This window comes from Theropithecus gelada, chromosome 1 (assembly GCF_003255815.1).
Source record: "Theropithecus gelada isolate Dixy chromosome 1, Tgel_1.0, whole genome shotgun sequence".
NCBI classification, from domain to species: domain Eukaryota; kingdom Metazoa; phylum Chordata; class Mammalia; order Primates; family Cercopithecidae; genus Theropithecus; species Theropithecus gelada.
This window is the reverse complement of record NC_037668.1, coordinates 180,792,682-180,818,059: the sequence shown is the minus strand read 5'-3', so window position 1 is coordinate 180,818,059 and position 25,378 is coordinate 180,792,682. Positions and strand designations below refer to the sequence as shown.

The 25,378-nt window shown below is 37.8% G+C and overlaps 1 protein-coding gene and 1 pseudogene across 3 annotated transcripts in view; one reads left to right on the top strand and one right to left on the bottom strand.

Moving 5' to 3' along the window:
* Positions 1-25,378, top strand: part of SWT1 (SWT1, RNA endoribonuclease homolog) — a 127,475-nt gene that overhangs the window by 56,425 nt on the left and 45,672 nt on the right. For all 3 annotated transcript variants that reach the window (XM_025362529.1, XM_025362538.1, XM_025362546.1), the window contains exons 15-16: positions 5,340-5,527; positions 16,817-16,948. In XM_025362529.1, the coding sequence (XP_025218314.1) occupies positions 5,340-5,527; positions 16,817-16,948 (320 nt within the window). The remainder of the gene's footprint in view (positions 1-5,339; positions 5,528-16,816; positions 16,949-25,378) is intronic.
* Positions 11,130-13,036, bottom strand: LOC112609648 (annotated as a pseudogene).

Below are 25,378 nucleotides of genomic sequence, written 5' to 3'. Positions count from 1 at the left end.
AAAAAAATGTGTAGTTTTTAACCCTTTTCATCAATAAAAACCTACGATGGGAGGTACCATGAAAATATGATGTTAAAATTTTGTGTTGTTTGTCAGATAATGATATGCCTACTGCATATATGTTGCCCATTGCATACATAAAACTATTGACTTGACTGGGCGTGGTGACTCATGCCTGTAATCCTAGTACTTTGGGAGGCTGAGGTGGGAGGATCACCTGAGGGCAGGAGTTCAAGACCAGCCTGGCCAACATGGCAAAACCCCGTCTCTGCTAAAAATACAAAAATTAGCCAGGCATGGTGGCGCATACCTGTAGTCCCAGCTACTCGGGAGGCTGAGGCAGGAGAATCACCTGAACCCAGGAGGCAAAGGTTGCAGTGAGCCGAGATTGTGTCACTGCACTGCAGCCTAGGAGGCAGAGCAAGACTCCATTTCAAAAAAACAAAAACAAAAAACCATTGACTTGTTAATAAATTATTTATTTCTGGATCTCGAGTTTCATTTGCTACATTAAAAAGAGATTCATGAAGACGAGTAGCAAAGAATCCAGCGTCCTCCTGGTGCTTTTCCCTCAACATTTGGCTTTAGTGTGATTACTCGAAACTGTCCATGTTGTTTCCAGGATTAGAACTCTGAAGTGTTGCACCTTTATTTTTGTGTTAGAAACAGTTGATTGTCTGAGTAAACCAAGAACTTTATGATTTAGTATAGTCCTTTAAAACAGGGGTCCCCAACTCCTGGGCCATGACTGGTATTGGCATAGCAGGAGGTGAGCAGCAGGCAAGCAAGCAAAACTTAATCTGTATTTACAGTCGCTCCCCATCACTCACATTACTGTCTGAGCCCCGCCTTTTGTCAGATCAGCAGTGGGGTTAGATTCTTATAGGAGCATGAACCCTGTCGTGAACTGTGCATACGAGGGATCTGGGTTGTATGTTCCTTATGAGAATCTAATGCCTGATGATCTGTCACTGTCTCCCATCACCCCAGATGGGATTGTCTAGCTGCAGGAAAATAAGGTCAGGGCTCCCACTGATTCTACATTATGGTGAGTTGTATAATTATTTCTTTCCTTTCTTTCTTTCTTTCTTTTTTTTTTTTTTTTTGATATGGAGTTTCTCTCTTGTTGCCTAGGCTGGAGTGCGATGGTACGACCCCAGCTCACTGCAACCTCCACCTCCCGGGTTCAAGTGGTTCTCCTGCCTCAGCCTCCCAAGTAGCTGGGATTACAGGTGCCTGCCACCACACCTGGCTGATTTTTGTGTTTTTAGTAGAGATGGGGTTTCACCGTGTTGACCAGGTTGGTCTTGAACTCCTGCCCTCAGGTGATCCACCCACCTCGGCCTCTCAAAGTTCTGGGATTATGGACATGAACCACTGCACCCGGCCAATTATTTCATTATATATTACAATGTAATAATAATAGAAATAAAGTGCGCAATAAATGGACTGTGTTTGAATCATCCTGAAACCATCTTCCCACTCACCAGTGCATGGAAAAATTATCTTCCATGAAACCAGTCTTGGTTACCAAAAAGGTTGGGGACTGATGCTTTAAAATATATTTTTAACAGGAGTTGTTTTATAGAATGTATTAGATTTTATATATGTCTTATATATTTGGTCATGTCTCAGTAACTTGAGCAACAAATAGATTACCTCCAAAGAAGCGGTATCTCCTAGTAACTGTAAAAACAACCTAATCTTAATTTATTAAGTGTAGAAAATCAGAAGAAGAGGAACGTTCATTATTTGATTGCTTCTGAGAAACTAAAATGGAGATAAACTATCATTTTCCAGATTTTTTTCTGGAGACAGGGTCTCGCTTTGTAGCCCAGGCCCGAGTGCAGAGTTGTGATCAAGCTCTCTCTGACCTTGACCTCGTGTCAAATGATCCTCCAGCCTCAGCCTCCTGAATAGCTGGAACTGCAGGCATGTGCCACCATGCCGAGCTAAGTTTTAAATTTTTTTGTAGAGACTACGTCTCACTTTGTTGTCCAGGCTGGTCTTGAACTCCTGGCCTCAAGCAATCCGCCTCAGCCTCCCAAATTACTAGGATTACAGGCATGAACCATTGTGCCCTGCCTTTTCCAGATTTTCATATAAGAGGGGAGAAATAGGAAAAGGATACGTACATTTTTATTTTATGGGCCTTCTAACCACTAAAAAAAAAAAAAAAAAAAAAAAGGACTTGCTTTTTACTAAGATGGTAGAGTAATTAAAATCAATCTTGTTAATAAGCTTTAGATTTATGTGCCTCAGGGTCCTGAGTTGTGGTGTTTTTAACCTCTAATTAAACTCTTTGGACCTTATTTCTCTCTTTTGTAAAATGAGTGTAATAATAATGCTGGCGTTAGAATTATTGTGTGAATTAACAAGTTAATATTTGTGGAAACCTTAATGTCTAGCATGTAGTGTTTGATAAAGAAATCCACTTGCGTAGTATATATACTATTGTTTAAGAGCTAAAGAAAAGAGGCATTAGCTAAATGCTGGGCTGTATTTTAAATATATTTAGTGATAAAAAATTATCTCAGGATAAAATGTCTTTTCATTTTGTCTATTTATTAAGTTCAGAATTTAATGTAAATAGGCAAAAATGGGAAGAATCATCTTTTTAATTTTTATTCTTGCCCCAGAAGATAAAGAAGGATAACATTTACTTTTACAGATGGAGAGAGTTCATAACCTCATTCTAGTCAGATTGCCAAAGGTCAAATCCTGTTCATGCGTCTTGTCATCTGTGTGACCTTGGACGAGTTAATTAACCTTTCTATGCCTCAGTTTCCTTGATTATAAAATATGGATCATCATAGTATCTGTTTCATAGGTAGTTGTTAGGATTAAATGAGCTAATAAATATGGAATTCTGAGAAAGTACATAACAAACGCTCAATAAATATTAACTGTTACTACTGATAGTATTGGAAATTGTATTAAAAAAATTTAATATGTATTAAATTAGCAATCCATGAAGCTAATCCTTTGAAATCATCATTTTATCAGAGGGAACTTAAGCCTAGAGAAACAGAGTGATTTTATTTAAGTTTACAAAGCGTATTTATATGCTTTGTGTATGTATATAGAGCAAAGACTAAAAAACTAAGTTTTTAAACTTATAGTTAAAATGTACATTCTGTTAGGTACTTTTCCTTTTTTCTTCCACGTGATATATATATATATCCACATGATATATATATATATGTGTATATATATATATATATATAAAAAACTGGAATCAATTGTATATCTCTTTTACTGTGCTTTAAAATATGCTCAGATCTTTTCCATTCTTAAATACCGTACTTTTCATTGGCCATTCTATTTACTGCACTGTTCTTCCATCAACTACCAAACTTCTTAAAGAGCAATTTATGGCCAGGCATGGTGGCTTATACCTGTAATCCAAGCACTTTGGAAGGCCAAGGTGGGCGGATTGGTTGAGCCACAACCAGTCTGGGCAACCAGCCAGCCTGGGCAACATGGCGAAACTCTGTCTCTATAACAAATAACAAAAATTAGCTGGGCCTGATGGCTTGCACCTCTGGTCCCAGCTACTGGGGAGGGCTGAGGTGGATCACCTGAGTCCTAGAGGCAGAGGTTGCAGTGAGCCGAGATCACGCCACTGCACTCCAGCCTGGGTGACAGGGTGAGACCCTGTCTCAAAAAAAAAAAAGAAAACCAAAAACCAAAAAACAACAAAAAAAGCAATTTCTAACCATTGTTTTCATTTTTGCACTCTTTTTTTTGTTTGTTTTATTTTCTTGTCTCTTTTTTCTTTTGTTTTCTTTTTTTTTTTTTGCCAACTGAATAAGGCTAGAGCGCTCACTTACCCCTTAATCCTTTACAGTAGAATTTTATCTCCACACTCCACTGAAAGAAACCATAGGTTGTCATTTGCTTACTGATTATCAGACTTATTCTTTTCTCTTTCTTCTTCTTCTCCTCCTCCTTCTCAGTCCTTCTTCAGCACTTGGTGGTGTCTATCGTTTCTTTCCTGAAACCTGACTCCTTTGTCTTCTATTGTTATTGCATACTGATTCTTCCCCTCTTATTTTTGCTAGTTCCTACTTTTCCCGCTTCAGTTTGTCTATTTCATCTCCTAAGGCTTGTCTCCATGAGAATGACCCTCAGCTGTATTTTTAAGCTGCAGATCTACATGTCCAATTACTTGCTAGCTATCTTTACCTGGATAATTTTTTATACCTCAAACTCAATGTATACCTAAAAAACAAACTTACATTCTCTTCATCCAAAGAAGATTCTTATTTGCAAGCAGCCTCTTTTCTTAGCTTTACAACAAGAGGCCATGAAATTTGGAAACGTAGACAAATACTACTCACTACAGTTTATTGCTACTGCACTGTAATATCTGATATGTTTAGTGTATCGTCCATCATTAGCAATGCATAAGTTAATGTGATGTTTAAAATTGCAGTGATTGTGGAACATCAAATAGCATTTCCATCAATTCCTGTATAAAGTATTTGTTTGACTTTTACTGACTAAAACTGTATACATTCCTCTGCAGAAGTAATCAAGAAGGTTCAATCTACTTAGTGTGTGCGCGCACGCGCACACACACTTCTAGATTTATGACCACCCTAAGTTCCTACTATTTGTATCATTCTTCTAACACATCTGGGTTAAAGAATGTCTTAGGGTCTCTCTCACTCCCTGGATCTAGTCTTTGACCAAATCTTTGTATTTCTTGCATGCATTTTATTTTTCTTTTCATTCTGCTGCCTTTTTATAGCTAATCCATGTTCTCAGGACTCTCCTCTTGGATTATTTCAGTAACCTAACTAGTTTTCTTGCCTCCTCTTTCATCTGTTTTAGTTTATCTTAGAGTGCACTTCTGAGTATATCACTGCCTAAGTTAGAAACCTTCAGTGGTTCACCATTACCCAAAACTTGAGGTTTAAATTATCTCTTGATTTTTTTAAAACAACCCTTTGCAGCCCTTTACATTTTCTTAAAACTGAATTGTTAGGTGCTTCAAGACTTGATTGTACCTCTATACTTTGTATTCTAGGGGTCCTCTATCTCTTTCAGTTCTACCACATATGTAGAAATGTTCAAGCAGTATTCTTTAATTGACATTAGCATGTTAGCTGAACAAATCATTATAAGTAGATTAGAAATATTGTTTGATTTAAATGGAAAAGGAAAATATCTTTTCTAGCTCTGATGTACATAATATTGTGTACATAATAAAAGAAAAAGAATTGCCACTACTTCTCAGAAAGCTAGAACATTTGTAAGCACAGTTGCCATTCTCTTTTTCTCATCTGCAAATGAAGAACTAGCTGCATTTTATGTAATTCTTATTTCCCCAGGTCAAGACAAAACTTAAGCCAAATTCTTCAGAAAACACAGTGACTAAAAAGCAGGAAGGTACTTCATTGATGAAGTCTCATAATCAAGAAATCACTGTTTTCTCGAGTTCTCATCTTCCCCAACCCAGCAGGCATCAAGAAATCTGGTCTATCCTAGAGAATGTTTGGATTACAATATATCAGAACAGGTACTAAATTTGGGGGAATTTTTAAAAAATTTATTATTTAAATTGACATTATAATTGTACATATTTACGGGGTGCATTTTGATGTTTCAATAGATATATGTGATATATAATCAAATCAGGCTAATGAGCACAATGAATACCTCATGCATTTTAAGTGTTAAGTGGGGAAAAAAACTTTTTTCACTTAACATGATATTCTCCAGGTTTATCCACATTGTCACAAATGACAGAATAGCATTCTTTTTTATGGATGAAAAGTATTCCATTGTGTATATGTACCACATTTCCTTTATGCGTTCATCGTTATTGGACCCTTAGGTTGATTTCATATCTTGGCGATTGTAATGCATTTATCATGCATTTTTCATGAGGTATTTATCAGCTCATGCATTTATCATGATCTTCTTTGTGATAAGAACATTCAGGCTACGCGTGGTGGCTCACACCCATAATCCCAGCACTTTGGGAGACAGAGGCGAGTGGATCACTTGAGGTCAGTAGTTTGAAACCAGCCTGGCCAACATGGTGAAACCCTATCTCTACTAAAAAAAAAAAAATTACAAAAATAAGCCGGACGTGGTGTCGTGTGCCTGTGGTCCCAGCTGCTCAGGAGGCTGAGGCAGGAGAATCGCTTGAATCTGGGAGGTGGAGGTTGCAGTGAGCTGATTGTGACCCTGCACTCCAGCCTGGTTGACAAAGCAAGACTCCATCTCAAAAAAAAAAAAAAAAGAACATTCAAAAGCCTCTCTTCTAGCTATTTTGTAATGTGCGATACTTTACTTTGAGCCGTAGTCACCCTGCTATGCAATAGAACACCAAAACTTATTCCACCTATCTAATTGTAACTTTGTACATGTTGACCAACCTCTCCTCATTCTCCTCTCTCTGTTCTCTAGTGACCACTGTTCTACTCTGCCTCTGTGAGATAAACGTTTTTTTGTATTTGTTTTTGTTTTTGTTTTGATTCTACATATGAGTGAGATCGTGTAGTGTTAGTATGTCTGGCTTTTTTCACTTAACATGATATTCTCCAGTTTTATCCACATTGTCACAAATGACGGAATAGCATTCTTTTTATGGATGAAAAGTATTCCATTGTGTATATGATGTACCACATTTCCTTTATGCATTCATCCATTATTGGACACTTATGTTGATTGCATATCTTGGCTCTTGTAAATACTGCTACAGCAGACACAGGAGTGCAGGCATCTCTTTGACATACTCATTTCATTTCCAGTAATGGGATTGCTGGATCAGACGGTAGTTCAGTTTTTAATTTTTTTTGAAACCTCTGTACTGTTTTACATAATGACACCACTAATTTGCAAATCCCACTAACAGTGTATAAAGTGTTCCCTTTTCTGCACATCGTTGCCAACACTTGTTTTTTTGTTTGTTTGGTTTTTTGAGGCAGAGTCTCACTCTGTCACCCAGGTGGTAGTACAGTGGTATGATCACGGCTCACTGCAGTGACCTTCTGGGCTCAAACAATCCTCCCACCTCGTTTTTTTATTATTATTATTTTTTTGTAGAGATGATGTCTCACTGTGTTGCCCAGGTTGGTCTCAAACTCCTGGGCTTAAGCAGTCCTCTTGCCTTGGTTTCCCAAAGGGTTACAGGTGTGAGCCATCACACCTGGCCAACACTTTTCTTCTTTTTGATAATAGCCACTCTAACTGGAGTGAGGTGGTGTCTCAATGTGGTTTTGATTTACATTTCCTTGATGATTAGTGATGTTGAGCATTTTTCATATACCTGGTGGCCATTTGAATGTCTTCTTTTGAAAAATTTATGTTAAGGTCTTTTGCCTATTTTTTAAACTTTAAGTTCAGGGGTACATGTGCAAGTTTATTTTATCGGTAAACTTGTGTCATGGGAGTTTGTTGGACAGATTATTTCATTACCCAGGCATTAAGCCGAGTACCCATTAATTGTTTTTCCTGATCCTCTCGCTCCTCCCACCTTTCACCCTCCAATTGGCCCCAGTGTCCACTGTTCCCCTCCATGTGTCCTTGTGTTCTCATCATTTAGCTCCCACTTATAACTGAGCACATGTGGTATTTGGTTTTTTGTTACTGCATTAGTTTGCTAAGGATAATGCCCTGTATACCCCATGGAGTATTAAGCAGCCATAAGAAAGAATGAGATCATGTCCTTTGCAGGCACATGGATGGAGCTGAAGGCCATTTATCCTTCAGCCCATTGTTAACTGGGTTATCTTGTTTTCTTGCTGTTAGTTTCTTATATATTCTGGATATTAATCCCTTGCGAGATGTATAGTTTGCGTATATTTCCTCCCATTCTCTTGGTTGTCTTTTCACTCAGTTGTTTCCTTCACTGTGTAAAAGCTTTTTAGTTTGATGTAGTTCCATTTGTCTATTTTTGATTTTGTTGCCTATGCTTTTGGAGGTCTTATTAAAATTCTTGCCCAATCCAATGCCTGAAGCATTTCCCTTACGTTTTCTTCTAGGAGTTCCATAGTTTTGAGTTTTATACTTAAATCTTCAATTCATTTTGAGTTGGTTTTTCTATATGGTAAGAGGTAAGGGTCTAGTTTCATTCTTCTGCATGTGGATATCCAGTTTTCCCAGCACCATTTATTGAAGAGACTTTTTCCCAATGTGTGTTCTTGGTACCTGTGTCAAAAATCAGATGGCTTTGGGTATGTTAATTTATTTCTGGGCTCTCTCTTCTGTTCCATTGGTTTATGTGTCTGTCTTATGCCAGCCAGTACCATGCTGTTTTGGTTACTGTAGCTTTGTGGTATATTTTATTGTTTGTTTTTTTCTTGGTTAATTTTTGGTTGTTTGTGGCATATTTTGAAATCAGGTAGTGTGATGCCTCCAGCTTTGTTCTTTTTGCTCAGGGATTGCTTTGGATATTCAAATTTGGCATGCGAAATTTATGATTTTTTTTTGTTTCTATGAAGAGTGACACTGGAATTTTGATAGGGATTGCATTAAATCTGTAGATCACTTTGGAAAGTATGATTATTTTGATGATGTTAATTCTTCCAATACATGATCATGAGACATCTTTCCATTTATTGTATCCTCTTCTATTTCTTTTATCCATGTTTTAGAGTTTTCAACATAAGATCTTTCACCTCCTTGATTAGATTTGCTTTTTTGGTAGCTATTATAAATTGAATTGTTTTCTTGTTTTCTTTTCCAGATAGTTCACTATTAGCATATAGAAATGCCATTGACTTTTGTATGTTGATTAGTGTCCTGCAACTTTATTGAATTCATTTATTATCTCAAAGAGATTTTCAGTGGAGTCTTAAGGGTTTTCCATGTATATGATCATGTTGTCTGTGAACAGGGATAATTTGACTTCCTTCTTTCCAATTTGGATGCCCTTCATTTCTTTTTCTTGCCTAATTGCTCTAATACTTCCAGTACAATGTTGAATGCAAGTGGTAAAAGTGGATGTTCTTGTTCCTTCAGTATGATGTTAGCTATGGGTTTGTCATATATGGCCTTTATTGCATTGAGGTATGCTCCTTCTGTATCTAATTTTTTTGGAAGTTTTTAATCATGAAGGGATGTTGAATTTTGTCAAATGCTTTTTCTGCATCTATTGAAATGATCCTATCATTTTTTGTTTTGATTCTGTTAATGTGGTTTATCACATTTATTGATTTGTGTATTTTGAACCATTCTTGCATCCCTGAGATGGATCCCACTTGATCGCAGTGAACTTTTTAATGCGTGATTGGATTCAGTTTGCTAGCATCTTGTTGAGAATTTTCGTACCTATGTTTATCGAGGATATTGGTCTGTAGTTTTCTTTTCTTACCGTGTCCTTGTCTAGTTTTGAAATTGGTAATGTTGGCCTCATATAATGAGTTTACAAGTATTCCCGCTTCTTCAATTTTCTAGAATCGTTTGAGGAAAATTGGTATTAATTTTTCTTTAAATATTTGTTAGAATTCAGCAATGATGCCATCAGGTCCTGGAATTTTCATTGATGAAAAATTTTATTACTGATTCAATTTCCTCACTTGTTATGGGTTTGTTCAGATTTCCTATTTCTTCATAATTGAATCCTGGTAGATTGTATGTGTCCAAGAATTTATCTGTTTCTTCTGTGTTATCAAACTTGTTATTGTAGTTATTCATTAATGGCTATTCATAATAGTTTCTTATGATTCTTCATATTTCTGTGGTAATGTCCTTTTCATCTCCGATTTGCATATTCACTCCTCTTTTTTTTTGTCTAGCTAAAATTTTGTCATTTTTTTTTTTAGCACTTTCATTACATCATTTTGGTCAACAGTGGAATATGTATGACAGTAGTCCCATAAAATTATAATACTGTATCTTTTACTGTACTTTTCCTATGCTTACATATGTTTCAATACCCAGATAGTTAACATTGTGTTACAGCTGCCTGCAGTATTCAGTATAGTAATATCCTGTACCAGTTTGTAGCTAAGGGGCAATAGGCTATACCATACAGCATAGACGTCTAGTCAGTCATACTATCTAGGTTTATGTAAATACACTCTAAGATGTTTGCATAACAATGAAATTGCCCAGCAGTGCATTTCTCAGAATGTATTCTCATTGTCTTAAGTGATGCATGACTGTGTTACTGTTATTCATTGTAAGATTTTGTTAAAAGAAGATAAATACTTTTGTTTAAAAGGAAGAAATACTTCTAGTACTTTAGTGTACATAAACATAAACTACTGGCTTTATAACCTGTCACGCTAAAGAAATAACAATAAATGGCATGAGAACTAACAATAATATTTACAAATTTATATTTTCATGTAAAGCAAAGGTTTTTTTGTTTCAATCTTAACATGTTTTTAAGGTTTTGGCTAATCAGACATTCTGGTTAGCAGAAAGTTACCATATATCCCTGACAGGGATTACCACTTTCAAAATAAAATAGATTAAAACTATATCTAAGATATTTTAGCTGTCCTTTCTTAGAGTTCTCCTATAATGTACATGAATTTGTGTTGGATACTAGAGAGTTTTGCGTAGTTTCTGGATAATAGACTTTAATAGCATTTCAGCAAGACAAAAATGCTTATATTGCCTTATTAATACATATGTATTTAGGCCTACCTTACTGTTTCTCAAGCCTGGTTATGTACCAGACACATTATAGAAGTTTTTCAACATAATCATTCATGGACCTTTCATGTAAAGATGCTTATTTGAAAGTCTGGTAGGACCTGTGCACAATTAGTCATATAAAACTACTAGAGTGAGGCTGGGAACAGTGGCTTATACCCGTAATCCCAGCACTTTGGGAGACTGAGGTGGGAGGATCACTTGAGACCAAATGTTTGAGACCAGCCTGAGCAACACAACAAGACCCTCTCTTTAAAAATCAGTTGCAAATTTGTAGCTCATCAGGTCAGGTTTTTGGTGTCTTTTCTACTTACAAGGAATTTGGGTAAGTGTTAGATACTACTCCTGATTCAAGTTAAAACAAACAAAAACAAACAAACAAAAAAGCAACTTCCCTGCTGTTTCTCATTTAAGCTTCTGAGACTTTTTTTTTTTTTTTTTTTTTTTTTTGCTGTCCGTAAGTATATTTTCTTTATCTCCAAAATCCTTATAGAAAATTGTTTGGTTTAGCTCTCAGCAGTCTGCTCCTGAGCTCTGAGGAAGCTTGCCTTCTTTTGAGCTATCTGATCTTTCTTCTGAGCAATGGACATTTTGGGACAATTTCACCTCTTCTTTTTTATTTATTTATTTATTTAAATTCTAGGGTACATATGCACAACGTGCAGGTTTGTTACATATGTATCCATGTGCCATGTTGGTTTGCTGCACCCATTAACTCCTCATTTACCTTAGGTATATCTCCTAATGCTATCCCTCCCCCTTCCCCCCACCCCATGACAGGCCCTGGTGTGTGATGTTCCCCTTCCTGTGTCCAAGTGGTCTCATTGTTCAATTCCCACCTATGTGTGAGAGTATGCGGTGTTTGGTTTTCTGTTCTTGCGATAGTTTGCTGAGAATGATGGTTTCCAGCTGCATCCATGTCCCTACAAAGGACACAAACTCATCCTTTTTTATGGCTGCATAATATTCCATGGTGTATATGTGCCACATTTTCTTAATCCAGTCTATCATTGATGGATATTTGGGTTGGTTCCAAGTCTTTGCTATTGTGAATAGTGCCACAATAAACATATGAGTGCATGTGTCTTTATTTTTTATTTTATTTTATTTTATTTTTTTTTATTTTTATTTATTTATTTTTTGAGACGGAGTCTCACTCTTGTCGCCCAGGCTGGGGTGCAGTGGCCGGATCTCAGCTCACTGCAAGCTCTGCCTCCCGGGTTTACGCCATTCTCCTGCCTCAGCCTCCCGAGTAGCTGGGACTACAGGCGCCCGCCACCTCGCTCGGCTATTTTTTTGCACTTTTTAGTAGAGACGGGGTTTCACCATGCCAGGATGGTCTCGATCTCCTGACCTCGTGATCCGCCCGTCTCGGCCTCCCAAAGTGCTGGGATTACAGGCTTGAGCCACCGCGCCCGGCCTAGAGTGCATGTGTCTTTATAGCAAAATGATTTATAATCCTTTGGGTATATACCCAGTAATGGGATGGCTGGGTCAAATGGTATTTCTAGTTCTAGATCCTTGAGGAATCACCACACTGTCTTCCACAATGGTTGAACTAGTTTATAGTCCCACCAACAGTGTAAAAGTGTTCCTATTTCTCCACGTCCTCTCCAGCACCTGTTTTTAACTTCTTTCTTGGGCGTCTTTTCATACACTGGATTCTCTTGTATGGCAGCATGAGCTTTCTTATACATCTCCTCCGTCATGTCTGGAGTTACATTGTTCTTTATGTATTGAGAGAACTGTTTCTTGTAAGCATCTTTATCTTCTTCCATTAAGTAGCGCATGTAATCTGCAATATTCTGGCCCATGATGTGCTTCCAGTGTACTTCTGCATTAAATTCCTTGCTTTCAGAATCATAACCAGAGAATCATTTGGTACTATGAAGGATAGACAAGCCTCCATCCACAGCTCCCTTCAGGGTGCCAAAAACTTTATTGCCAGCGGAAGTTCTGGCAAGACCTGTGTCCAAATTGCAGTTAAAGGCACCTGGCTGACCATCAATGCTTTCCACATTGTATTCATCGCCAGTCTCCTCCACTTGGCCTTCATAGATCTTATCCATGCCAAACCTATTGAGAAGCCTGCAGGCCAGCACAATATGCTGCAGCATAATTTTTCAGGCCAACCTTCTCCCCATTATTTTGGCAGTTCGTTTGCATATGCTGTACAGATTATCATATCCCCCTCTATACAAGCAAAAGCAATCTGACGAATGATATCTCTGTTTGTTACATGAACTATCATCCTGTATTTGGGTGTGTAGTATTTTTTTTTATCCTATATCCCCAAGCATTTCCCAATATAGTCATCATTTTTACCCTCTCATCGTCTTCTACATTTCACTTGGTGTCTCTTAAAGTAGGCCTTATTCTTAACAATTTTAACAAACCCCATCCTGCAGAACAGAGACCTGCAAGACCAGCAGCACTAGCGGGGGGAAAAAGGCGAGACATTTTAAAAAATGTGTATCCTGGGGCCAGGCATGATGGCTCATGCCTATAATCCCAGCACTTTGAGAGGCAGAGGTAGGAGGATCGCTTGAGCTGAGGAGTTTGAGACCAGCCTGGGCAACATGGTGAGATTTTGTCTCTACAAAAAAATTTAAAAATTAGCTGGCCATAGTGGCATGCACCTGTGGTCCCAGCTACTCAGGAGGCTGAAGTGGGACAATCACTTGAGTCCGGGAGGTAGAAGCTGCAGTGAGCTGTAATTATGCCATTGCACTCCAGCCTGGATGACAGAGTGAGACCCTATCTCAAAAAGAAAGGATATCAAAAAAGTTTGGGAACCGGTGGTAAACATCTTTAAGCAGTATGTCACTTTAAAATATATATCCACACACTCAGTATGTTTTTCTTCAACCTTAAGATACATTTTCTACCAGATGCAGTGGTTCACGCCCATAATCCCAGCACTTTGGGAGGCTGAGGCAAGAGGATCGTCTGAGCTCAGGAGTTTGAGACCAGCCTGGGCAACGTAGTGAGACCTCATCTTTACTAGAAATCAAAAAAGTTGGCCTTGTGTGGTAGCCATCACCTGTAGTGCCAGCTACTCGGGAGGCTAAGGTGAGAGAATTGCTTGAGCTCAGGAGATCAAGGCTGCAGTGAGCTGTGATCGCACCACCGTACTCTAGCCTGGGCAATTGAGCATGACCCTGTCTCAAAAAAAAAGATACATTTTCAAGTGAAGGACCTCTAAATTTTAGCCATGGATCCAATAGTTAATACATTGCACAGTGTCTATAAAAGTCTAGAATCAAGGGAAAATGGTGTATTTATTGTATTTTTTTCATACTTTCAGGCACTTGGTAGTAGGTCATTTGATCATGACGCCTTAAGAGGAAAGAAGAAATGGAGGAATAGTAACATGGATTTAGGGAGGAGTGGTAGTTACAGTGTTAGAGAGTGTTCAAGAAAACCTTCATTTAAAAAATGACATTTGTACTGTCTTGAAGGAGGTGAGGATGGGAGCATATAGTTATTTACAGGAAAAGCATTTCAGATAGAGGAACAGAAATTACAAAGAGCTTGAAAGAACATGTCTAATACGTTGGGTGAACTGAAAGGCCAGTGTGGCTGGAGCAAGGGGGCAGAGCAGGAGGAGATGAAGTGGGGAGGGACAGTGTGCTGATTGTGTGGGGCTAGTAAGCCATTGTAAGAATTTAGGGCTTTTACTCTTAGCAAAAGCTCCAGAACAATTTTAAGCAAAGAAATGACAAGATCAGGCCTGTGTTTTAAAAAAGATTGCTCTGCCTTGTTGAGAGCAGGCTGTGAAGTGATGAGGGTGAGGCAGGAAGAGGGCAAGATACGAGTTAGGTGTCTACTGTGATAATCCAGGTGGAAAATGTTGATGATTTGGGTCAGGGCAGTTGTGGGAGAGATGTTAAGAATTGGTCAAATGCTGGATATATTTTAAAGGTAAAAACAAGATTTGCTGATACATCTCAAGAGACAGGAGCAAAAATAGTAGTACCCACAGCAAAAAATGATTGTACCTGCCAATCCTATGACTGGTATGGTTATTTTCATCCTCATCTCATGCTCATTTCTCCCACATATTGTCATTTAGGATAAACCCTGGAGGAAGGGCTTTTAGTGCCCTCATCCTTTTACTTAAATTGTATAAATCTATATAAAAATTATAATGGAAGTTTTTGGAATGATAGTATCTAATATACAGTACTTTGATTTACTAATGGCTTTCCTGGTAGATGTTGTTTCCTGTTTTCTCTCTCAGTCTCCTCCTTCCTTCCCAACCACTCTCTCACAACCATACCTCCACCCACACAATTTGCTTGTATATCCAGAAAAAGATGAAGAAAGAACCATGTATGTTAGTAATCCTTATCTCTGGTTGGTAGACTGTGGGTATTACATATTCTCTTTCTACATTCTCTTTTTAGGCTTTAAATGTAGAAAAAAAATTTAATTGTAAATATTTTAAAATAAAATAAATTTGGTTTTATCTAAAAAATAACAAATGCACCACACAAATACCCGGAATAGGTAAATCCATGGAGACAGAAAGCAGAGTGGTGGTTGCTGGGGTTTGGCGGAGCAAGAGGAGAATCCTGGGGAGTAACCACCCGGATTCAGTTTCCTTTTCAGGTAACGAAATGTTCTGTAACTAGATAGTGGTGATGGTTACACAGCATTGTGAGTGTACTAAATGCCCCTGAATTATACGCTTCAGAATTTTCAAAGTGGTGAATTTTATGTTAAGTGTGTTTTACAACAGTTATAAAAGGAATACTTTGGAAAGTATAAAGTAGGGAAGGAAATTCCCTTGAGTGCTGCTGCCTAAAGTCTACTGTAGTCAACATTGTGAATTTATTAAGCACACTCAGCCATGTTTTTTAGGAATATTATTAGTTTCCTACAGCTGCTCTAGCAAAGTATCACAAACTGGCTGGCCCAAAACAGCAGAAATATTTTCGCTCACAGACCTGGAGGCCAAACATTTGAAATCCAACTGTCTGCAGGCTTGATTCTTCTGGAGTTTCTGAGGGAGGATCTGTTTCATGTCTTTCTCTTTTCTTCTGGTAGTTGCCGGAAGTCCTTGCCTTGCAGCTGTATCACTCCCATCTCTGCCTTTTTCTTCACATAGAGTAGGGCCCGTTCTAATCCAGCATGAACTCATTTTAACTTAACTGGTTACATCTCAAAGATCCTGTTTCAAACAAGGTAACATTCTGAGGTTCTGGGTGAATGTAGGAGTTATCGGGGGACACTATTCAAACCAAGCATAATGTGTTTTGGATTTTTACATTGTTGTCCTTATGTTATAAAGTAAATTTTCTCTACTTTTATTTTTCTATTTCATAGGTGGCATAAGCATCATTTTAGTAGTTTGGTGTTTTTTTTTTGTGTGTGTGTGTTTTGTTTTGAGACAGGGTCTCACTTTGTTGCCCAGGCTGGAATGCAGTGGCATGATGACAGCTCTCTGAAGCCTCGAACTCCTGGGTTCAAGTGATCCTCCCACCTTAGCCTCCCAAGTAGCAGGGACTACAGGCAGTGCCACCACGCCTGGCTACTTTTTAAATTTTTTTCTAGAGACAGGGTCTAACGATGTTGCCCAGGCAGGTCTCAAACTTCTGGCCTCAAGTGATCCTCCCTTCTCGGCCTTTCAAAGTGTTGAGATTACATGGGTGAGCCATCATGCCCAGCCTAGTTTGGTATTTTATCAAGTGGCCAACTTACTGATTATTTAACACTGTTTATATTGTTATACATTTAAGGTGTTACTAATTGTTGCCTGATTGTGAATAACTGTTATTAATTTATGATAAATTTCTACAAGTGAAATTACTAGGAAACTTCTAGTTTCAACAGGAATAATCTGATCTCTAATTTTTTTCTTCATCCGTCTCATCCTGAGTACTGACTTGAATGCATATTGATAGCATTACTTCTCCTCTATCTCTTGTGGTCTCTTAGAATGAAACAATATCACACAACTTTCATAGTATTACTTTAGATTAGACCTGTATAGTGTCTGAACTAGATCCTTTACGTGAATATTATCCCAGACTTTCATATTTCACTATCTTTTACTTCTAATTTAAATAGATCAGCATTCTGAGAGATTAATGATAATAAATACTACTTTATACGTTTGCAACAGAAATACTTGAATTACTTTAAATATGTATGTATACCTATGAGTATCTTTTTTTCTCTATTTTAGCACGGATGTGTTTCAGAGATTGGGCTCAAATTCAGCTCTGACTACATCAAATATAGCATCATTTGAAGAAGCTTTTATATATCTTCAAAAGTTAATGGCAGCTGTGAGGGATATTCTTGAAGGAATTCAAAGGTAAATACTTTATTAATTTTAAAGTGTTATTTACTTATTACTTTTCTCTTTCTCCTAGGCTTACCAACTTTTTCAGAGTTGCTAGGAGTCACCTAGCAAATTTTATAAACTAATGACTTTTAGATTCAACTGTTTCTCCTCCTTCTGCCAATAATCCCTATTTCTAGTTGAGATCACAAGAATGTTTCCACCTTTTCCCTCTCTAGAAAAAATATACCAGCTTGTAAACTTCATGAACTTTTTCATTATTGTGTAACTATAACTCCTAGAACAGGGCCTGTCATGTAATGGGCACTCCATAATTACTTATGGAATAAATATATGTTAAGGTAATTATCATTGCTCTTGAAAACAAATATGTTAATATTTTAATGCGATTTTTTTCTTTCAATATAGTTTTACAGAACTACAAACTGAAATAAGTTTGAAAAGCAACATAGTTGCTGGGCGTGGTGACTCACACCTGTAATCCCACCACTTTGGGAGGCTGAGGCGGGTGGATCACTTGAGGTCAGGAGTTTGAGACCAGCCTTGCCAACATAGTGAAACCCTGGCTTTCCTAAAAATACAAAAAATTAGCCGGGCATTGTGGCAAACACCTATAGTCCTAGCTACTTGGGAGGCTGAGGCAGGGGAATCTCAAAAAAAAAAAAAAAAAAGGCAATATAGTCTTACGATGCTTTGAAAATTTATACACATGTGATTATTTAAAATATTTGTGATGCATATGGAAAATATAGTGCCAGAAAGCTATAGAATAGACCTTGGCACTTTATAGCATGAAATATAGCTTTCTTTTGTGGCACTAAAGGAGGATACTTCTAACCTTTGCAGTTTTATTATGTACCAAGATTGTTTCACCTGAATTAGATATACAGGTTGACAACACAAAAATACTGTTCTTTATAAATTAAAACAAAAACAAAACTGAGTTGATTTTGCTATGTTCAAGTTTGAGAAACTTGAATTTTCAGAAGTTTTTTTTTTTTCATTTCTCTTTAATGGTTTTTGGAAACTATTGTTAATATACAAGGCATTTTTGTCTTGTTAATCTAGAAGGCATTTTTGCCTCTTTTTGGATCAGAGTTGGCCTAAATAATTCTTTTTTTTTTTTTGAGACGGAGTCTCGCTCTGTTGCGGAGGCTGGAGTGCGGTGGCACGATCTCGGCTCACTGCAAGCTCCGCCTCCCAGGTTCACGCCATTCTCCTGCCTCAGCCTCCCGAGTAGCTGGGACTACAGGCGCCGCCACCACGCCCGGCTAATTTTTTGTATTTTTAGTAGAGATGGGGTTTCACTGCGTTAGCCAGGATGGTCTCGATCTCCTGACCTCATGATCCGCCCACCTCGGCCTCCCAAAGTGCTGGGATTACAGGCGTGAGCCACCGTGCCCGGCCGGCCTAAATAATTCTTAAAATAAAAAGTTATCTAAACCTTCTGCCACCCTTAAGTTATTAATGAATTTAAAGTATGGCAGATCCTAATACAAGTTAAATGTTACCTCTGAATGCAACTAGTCCCTTTATAATTTAAAGCCTTGTTAAAATAAGAGTGGCTCTATAAGGGTGAACTATTCAGTTCTGATTTTAGCTATGTAAAAACTTTTGTCCACTCTAGATTGCATAAAAGCCATCTTTGACAGTGTATTTTCTACAGAAAGTAAGGCTATAAATCTGTATTTAATAAATCAGCAGATGTTCCTTGAGCACCTGCTATACTTGGTGTCATACTAGGCACTGGGGACCAAAGAGAAATAAGATGTGACCTCTGACTCCAAACAGCTGTAGAAATAATTCAATCATATTAAAACAGATCTTGCAATCAAAAGATATTAGTATTTTAATAGGGATATATATATATATATATATATATATATATATATGCAGTGGCGGGAGGAAGGGTTGGCAAAAGATGAGGCTGGATTGAGGTTGGAGGATCGTGTCTCAAGCCATGCAAAGCAGTTTCCATATTATCTGATAGGCCAGTATTTCGGACATTCAGAGCTGTTAATTATGTGCCAGAAGTGTTTCTGGTTCAAAAAACTTTGGAAATAGTGTGTACTATACCACCTTCTGGGGAAATCACTTGTATTATTAGCATATTAATGGCTTTGTAAACCTCTGCTGTAAGGAAATCTTTTTAATTTTAGGAACTTTAAAACATTGACGCCTGGATCCTCCACCCCAGAGATTCATATGTAATTAGTCTGGGGTGTGCCTGGCAATCAAGATTTTAAAAATTTCCCCAGGTAATTCATATGTGTCAGTAAGGTTGAGAACCTCTAGCCAATATGCTTATTTAGTGGTTCTCAAAGTGTAATCACAAGACCAGCATGGTCACCACATCTAACTTGTTAAAAGTGCAGATTTTCAGGCCCTCTCAGATTTATTCAGTCAGAAACTCTGGGCATGAGGCCTATAGGTCTGTATCCTCTAGGTGATTCTATTCAAGCTGAAGGCTGAGCATCACTGGCCCAAGTGATTCTCAGCCCTAGTGGCAGACTATAATCACCTGGGAGTTTAAAAAAATAACAGTGATCTTTTCAAAAAACCCAACTCCTGGATTCATTGAATTTTTGAAGGGGTTCTTGTGTCTCTGTCTCCTTCAGTTCTGCTCTGATCTTAGGTATTTCTTGTCTTCTGCTAGCTGTTGAATTTGTTTGCTCTTGCATCTCTGCTTCTTTTAATTGTAATGTTAGGGTGTCAATTTTAGATCTTTCCTGCTTTCTCTTGTGGGCATTTAGTGCTATCAATTTCCCTCTCCACACTGCTTTAAATGTGTCTCAGAGATTCTGGTATGTTGTGTCTTTGTTCTCATTGGTTTCAAAGAACATCTTTTTCTGCCTTCATTTCATTATTTACCCAGTAGTCATTCAGGAGCAAGTTGTTCAGTTTCCGTGTAGTTGTGCAGTTTTGAGTGAGTTTCTTAATCCTGAATTCTAATTTGATTGCACTGTGGTCTGAGAGACAGTTTGTTATGATTTCCATTCTTTTGCATTTGCTGAGGAGTGTTTTACTTCGAATTATGTGGTCAATTTTAAAATAAGTGCAGTGTGGTGCTGAGAAGAATGTATATTCTGTTGATTTGGGGTGGAGAGTTCTGTAGATTTCTATTAGGTCTGCTTGGTCCAGAGCTGAGTTCAGGTCCTGGATGTCCTTGTTAGTTTTCTGTCTCATTGATCTGTCTAATATTGACAGTGGGGTAGTATAGTTTCCCACTATTATTGTGTGGGAGTCTAAGTCTCTTTGTAGGTCTCTAAGAACTTGCTTTATGAATCTGGGTACTCCTGTATTGGATGCATGTGTATTTAGGATAGTTAGCTCTTCTTATTGCATTGATTCCTTTAGCATTATGTAATGCCTTTCTTTGTCTTTTTTGATCTTTGTTTGTTTAAAGTCTGTTTCATCAGAGACTAGGATTCCAACCCCTGCCTTTTTTTTTTTTTTTTTTTTTGCTTTCTATTTGCTTCACAATATTCCTCCATCCCTTTATTTTGAGCCTATGTGTGTCTCTGCAAATGAGATGGGTCTCCTGAATACAGCACACCAATGGGTCTTGATTCTTTATTCTGTTAGCCAGTCTGTGTCTTTTAATTGGGGAATTTAGCCCATTTACATTTAAAGTTAATATCGTTATGTGTGAATTTGATCCTGGCAGTATGATGCTAGCTGGTTTTCTTTGCCTGTTAGTTGACACAGTTTCTTCATAGCATCAATGGTCTTTACATACAATTTGCATGTTTTTGCAGTGGCTGGTACCAGTTGTTCCTTTCCATGTTTAGTGCTTCCTTCAGGAGCTCTTGTATGGCAGGCAACTAGCTAGACTAATAAGAAAAGAGAGAAGCATCAAAAAATGCAATAAAAAATGATAAAGGACATATCACCACCCATCCCACAGAAATACAAACTACCATCAGAGACTACTTGTAAACACCTTTATGCAAATAAACTAGAAAATCTAGAAGAAATGGATAAGTTTCTGGACACATATACCCTCCTAAGACTAAACCAGGAAGAGGTTGAATCCCTGAATAGACCACTAACAAGTTCTGAAATTGAGGCAGCAATTAATAGCCTACCAACCAAAAAAAGTCCAGGGCCAGATGGATTCACAGCCGAATTCTACCAGAGGTACAAAGAGGAGCTGGTACCATTCCTTCTGAAACTATTCTAAACAATAGAAAAAGAGGGAGTCCTCCCTAACACGTTTTATGAGGCCAGCATCATCCTGATACCAAAACCTGGCAGAGACACAACAAAAAAGAAAATTTCAGGCCAATATCCTTGATGAATATCAATGCAAAAATCCTAATAAAACAGTGGCACACCAAATCCAGCAGCACATCAAAAAGCTTATTCACCATGATCAAGCCGGCTTCATCCCTGAGATGCAAGGCTGGTTCAACATATGCAAATCAATCAATATAATCCATCACATAAATGTAACCAATGATAAAAATCACATGATTATCTCAGTAGATGCAGAAAAGGCCTTCGACAACATTCAATAGCCCTTCTTGCTAAAAACTCTCAATGTAACTCAGTATTGATATAACGTATCTCAAAATAACAAGAGCTATTTATGACAAACCCACAGCCAGTATCATACTGAATGGGCAAAAACTGGAAGCATTCCCAGCACAAGACAAGGATGCCCTCTCTTACCACTCCTATTCAACATAGTATTGGAAGTTCTGGCCAGGGCAATCAGGCAAGAAAAAGAAATAAAGGGTATTCAAATAGGAAGAGAAGAGGTCAAATTGTCTCTGTTTACAGACGACGTGATTGTATATTTAGAAAACCCCATTGTCGCCGGGCGCGGTGGCTCAAGTCTGTAATCCCAGCACTTTGGGAGGCTGAGACGGGCGGATCACGAGGTCAGGAGATCGAGACCATCCTGGCTAACATGGTGAAACCCCATCTCTACTAAAAAATACAAAAAAATAGCTGGGCGAGGTGGCGGGCGCCTGTAGTCACAGCTACTCGGGAGGCTGAGGCAGGAGAATGGTGTAAACCCGGGAGGCGGAGCTTGCAGTGAGCAGAGATCCGGCCACTGCACTCCAGCCTGGGCGACAGAGCGAGACTCCGTCTCAAGAAAAAAAAAAAGAAAACCCCATCATCTCAGCCTCAAATCTCCTTAAGCTGATAAGCAACTTCAGCAAAGTCCCAGTATACAAAATCAATGTGCAAAAATCACAAGCATTCCTTTACAACAATAACAGAGAGCTAAATCAAGAGTGAACTCCCATTCACAGTTGCTACAAAGACAATAAAATACCTAGGAATCCAACTTACAAGGGATGTGAAGGACCTCTTCAAGGAGAACTACAAACCACTGCTCAAAGAAGTAAGAGAGGACACAAACAAATGGAAAAACATTCCATGCTCATGGATGGGAAGAATCAATATCATCAAAATGGCCATACTGCCCAAAGTAATTTATAGATTCAGTGCTATCCCGATCAAGCTACCATTGACTTTCTTCACAGAATTGGAAAAAACGACTTTAAATTTCATATGGAACCAAAAAAGAGCCTGCATAGCCAAGACAATCCTAAGCAAAAAACAAAACAAAACAAAAACCTAAACAATCCTAACAAAGCTGGAGGCATCACGCTACCTGACTTCAAACCATACTAGAAGGCTACAGTAACAAAAACAGCATGGTACTGGTACCAAAACAGAGATATAGACCAATGAAACAGAACAGAGGCCTCAGAAATAACACCACACATCTACAACCATTTGATCTTTGACAAACCTGACAAAAACAAGCAATGGGGAAAGGATTCCCTATTTAATAAATTGTGTTGGGAAAACTGGCTAGCCATATGCAGAAAGCTGAAACTAGATTCCTTCCTTACACCTTACACAAAAATTAACTCAAGATGGATTTAAGACTTAAACATAAGACCTAAAACGATAAAAACTTTAGAAGAAAACCTAGGCAGTACCATTCAGGACATAGGCATGGGCAAAGACTTCATAATTAAAACACCAAAAAACAATGGCAACAAAAGCCAGAATAGACAAATGGAATCTGATTAAACTAAAGAGCTTCTGCACAGCAAAAGAAACTATGGTCAGAGTGAACAGGCAACCTACAGAATGGGAGAAAATTTTTGCAACCTACTCATCTGACAAAGGGCTAATATCCAGAATATACAAATAACTTAAACAGATTTACAAGAATAAAATAACCCCATCAAAAGGTGGGTGAAGGATATGAACAGACACTTCTCAAAAGAAGACATTTATGCAGCCAACAAACATGTGAAAAAAGCTAATCGTCACTGGTCATTAGAGAAATGCAAATCAAAAACACAATGAGATACCATCTCATGCCAGTTAGAATGGTGATCATTAAAAAGTCAGGAAGCAACAGATGCTGGAGAGGATGTGGAGAAATAGAATGCTTTTTCACTGTTGGTGGCAATTAGTTCAACCATTGTGGAAGACAGTGTGGCGATTCCTCAAGGGTCTACATCTAGAAATACCATTTGACCCAGCAATCCCATTCCTGGGTATATATCCAAAGGATTACAAATCATTCCACTATAAAGACACATACACACATATGTTTATTGCAGTAGTGTTCACAATAGCAAAGACTCGAAACCAACCCTAATGCCTATCAGTGGTAGACTAGATTAAGAAAATGTGGCACATATACACCATGGAATACTATGCAGCCATAAAAAAGGATGAGTTCATGTCCTTTGCAGGGAGATGGATGACTCTGGGAACCATCATTCTCAGCAAACTAATACAAGAACAGAAAACCAAATACCACATGTTCTCACTCATAAGTGGGAATTTAACAATGAGAATACATGGACACAGGGAGGGGAACATCACACAGTGGGGCCTGTTGGGGGTCGGGGTCTAGGGGAGGGATAGCATTAGGAGAAATACCTAATGTAGATGATGGGTTAATGGGTGTAGCAGACCACCATGGCACGTGTATACCTATGTAAGAAACCTGCCCGTTCTGCACATGTACCCCAGAACTTAAAGTATAATAAATAATATAATAATAATAATAACGGTATTCAGGCCCTACCTTAATCCTATTAAATCTGAATCTGAGCATGGGACATGGTCAGACATTTCTACAGACTCCCCAACTGATGTGGGCGGGACCAGGGTTAAGAAGGTTTAGCATGTATTGCTTACATAATCAGTATCTAAAATAAATAATTACTTGAATTTTAAGGCTAATATAATTTGTTTCTCTTTCATCTTAAGGACACCTAGCACTAGAGATAAGAAAAGATTGGTAGCTCTGCTACCTTTTAGCATGTGACCTGGGGTAATTTTATTTTAGACAGAGTGTTACTCTGTTTCCCAGGCTGGAGTATAGTGGAGCGATCATGGCTCACTGTAACCTCAAATTCCTGAACTCAGGCAATCTAACTTAAATAAAAATATCTGTAGGTATTTGTGTATAGCAAGGAGGTTGTATTTTTAAGCTTTCCAGGGCATTTGTGTGCAGGTGGTGAGAGATCACATTTAATAAAACTAATGTACTTTTTTGTAATGTTACATTAGAGAATGCTTTCTCTTGAGCTACCAGTAGGGGGCATTGTGAATTAACTGGCTTGCTTATCTCACCACTCACTTAATAGGAAACTACAAAATTGTGAAGTTTTTTTTTTTTTTTTTTTTTTTTTTAAAACCCTGCAGATAATAGGCATTTAAATTAAAATTTAATAAAAGGTAATAATTATTTTTTCAAGTGTGCATGTAGTGCTTAAAATCTTTCAAGAAAGAAAATCATGTTAAAAGAAGCTCAGTTTAAAAATTTATTTTTGCTAAGTATTGATTTAAAATTTTGTAAACATTGAAATTGCACACAATTTATAGTGACTGAAAATTAGCATTTTTGATGCTTGCTAAAATGATGTAGTATCATTTGCTTTTGAGATATATACTCTGGGATTATATGTTAGCTCTATTCCCTTCTGTTTTAAAAATAGTAGATCATATATACTATTACATTGGGGCTCAATAATCGAGTGACCTTTAGCTTGGCCTTTCAGTTAAAGAAGTGAATGAAAATATATTTGATAGACTAACAGCTTTGGGTTCTAGTTCTAGATTTATCCCCTTGTAGCTGACTTTGGGCATGTCATTTACCCTCTAAGTCACAGTTCCTTTCCTTGTTAAATGAGAATCCTGGTACCTTCTTTAGAAGAGTGTATGAAATGATGTATGTGAAAATACTTTCTGACTATGTTTACATGCCCTAATCTTGCTTTTTCCTTAAAGCTGATATGTTAAGTTTGAAATGTTTAAAATGTGTACTTCAGTTTTAAGAAAGCTCTGAATATGATTGTGGTTAAGATTGAAAATATTAGTGGAGCAGTTGTTGGTACAGTTATACATTTGACAGCAAAATACCTAATTTTGCAAAGTTTGAAAAAGGGTGAG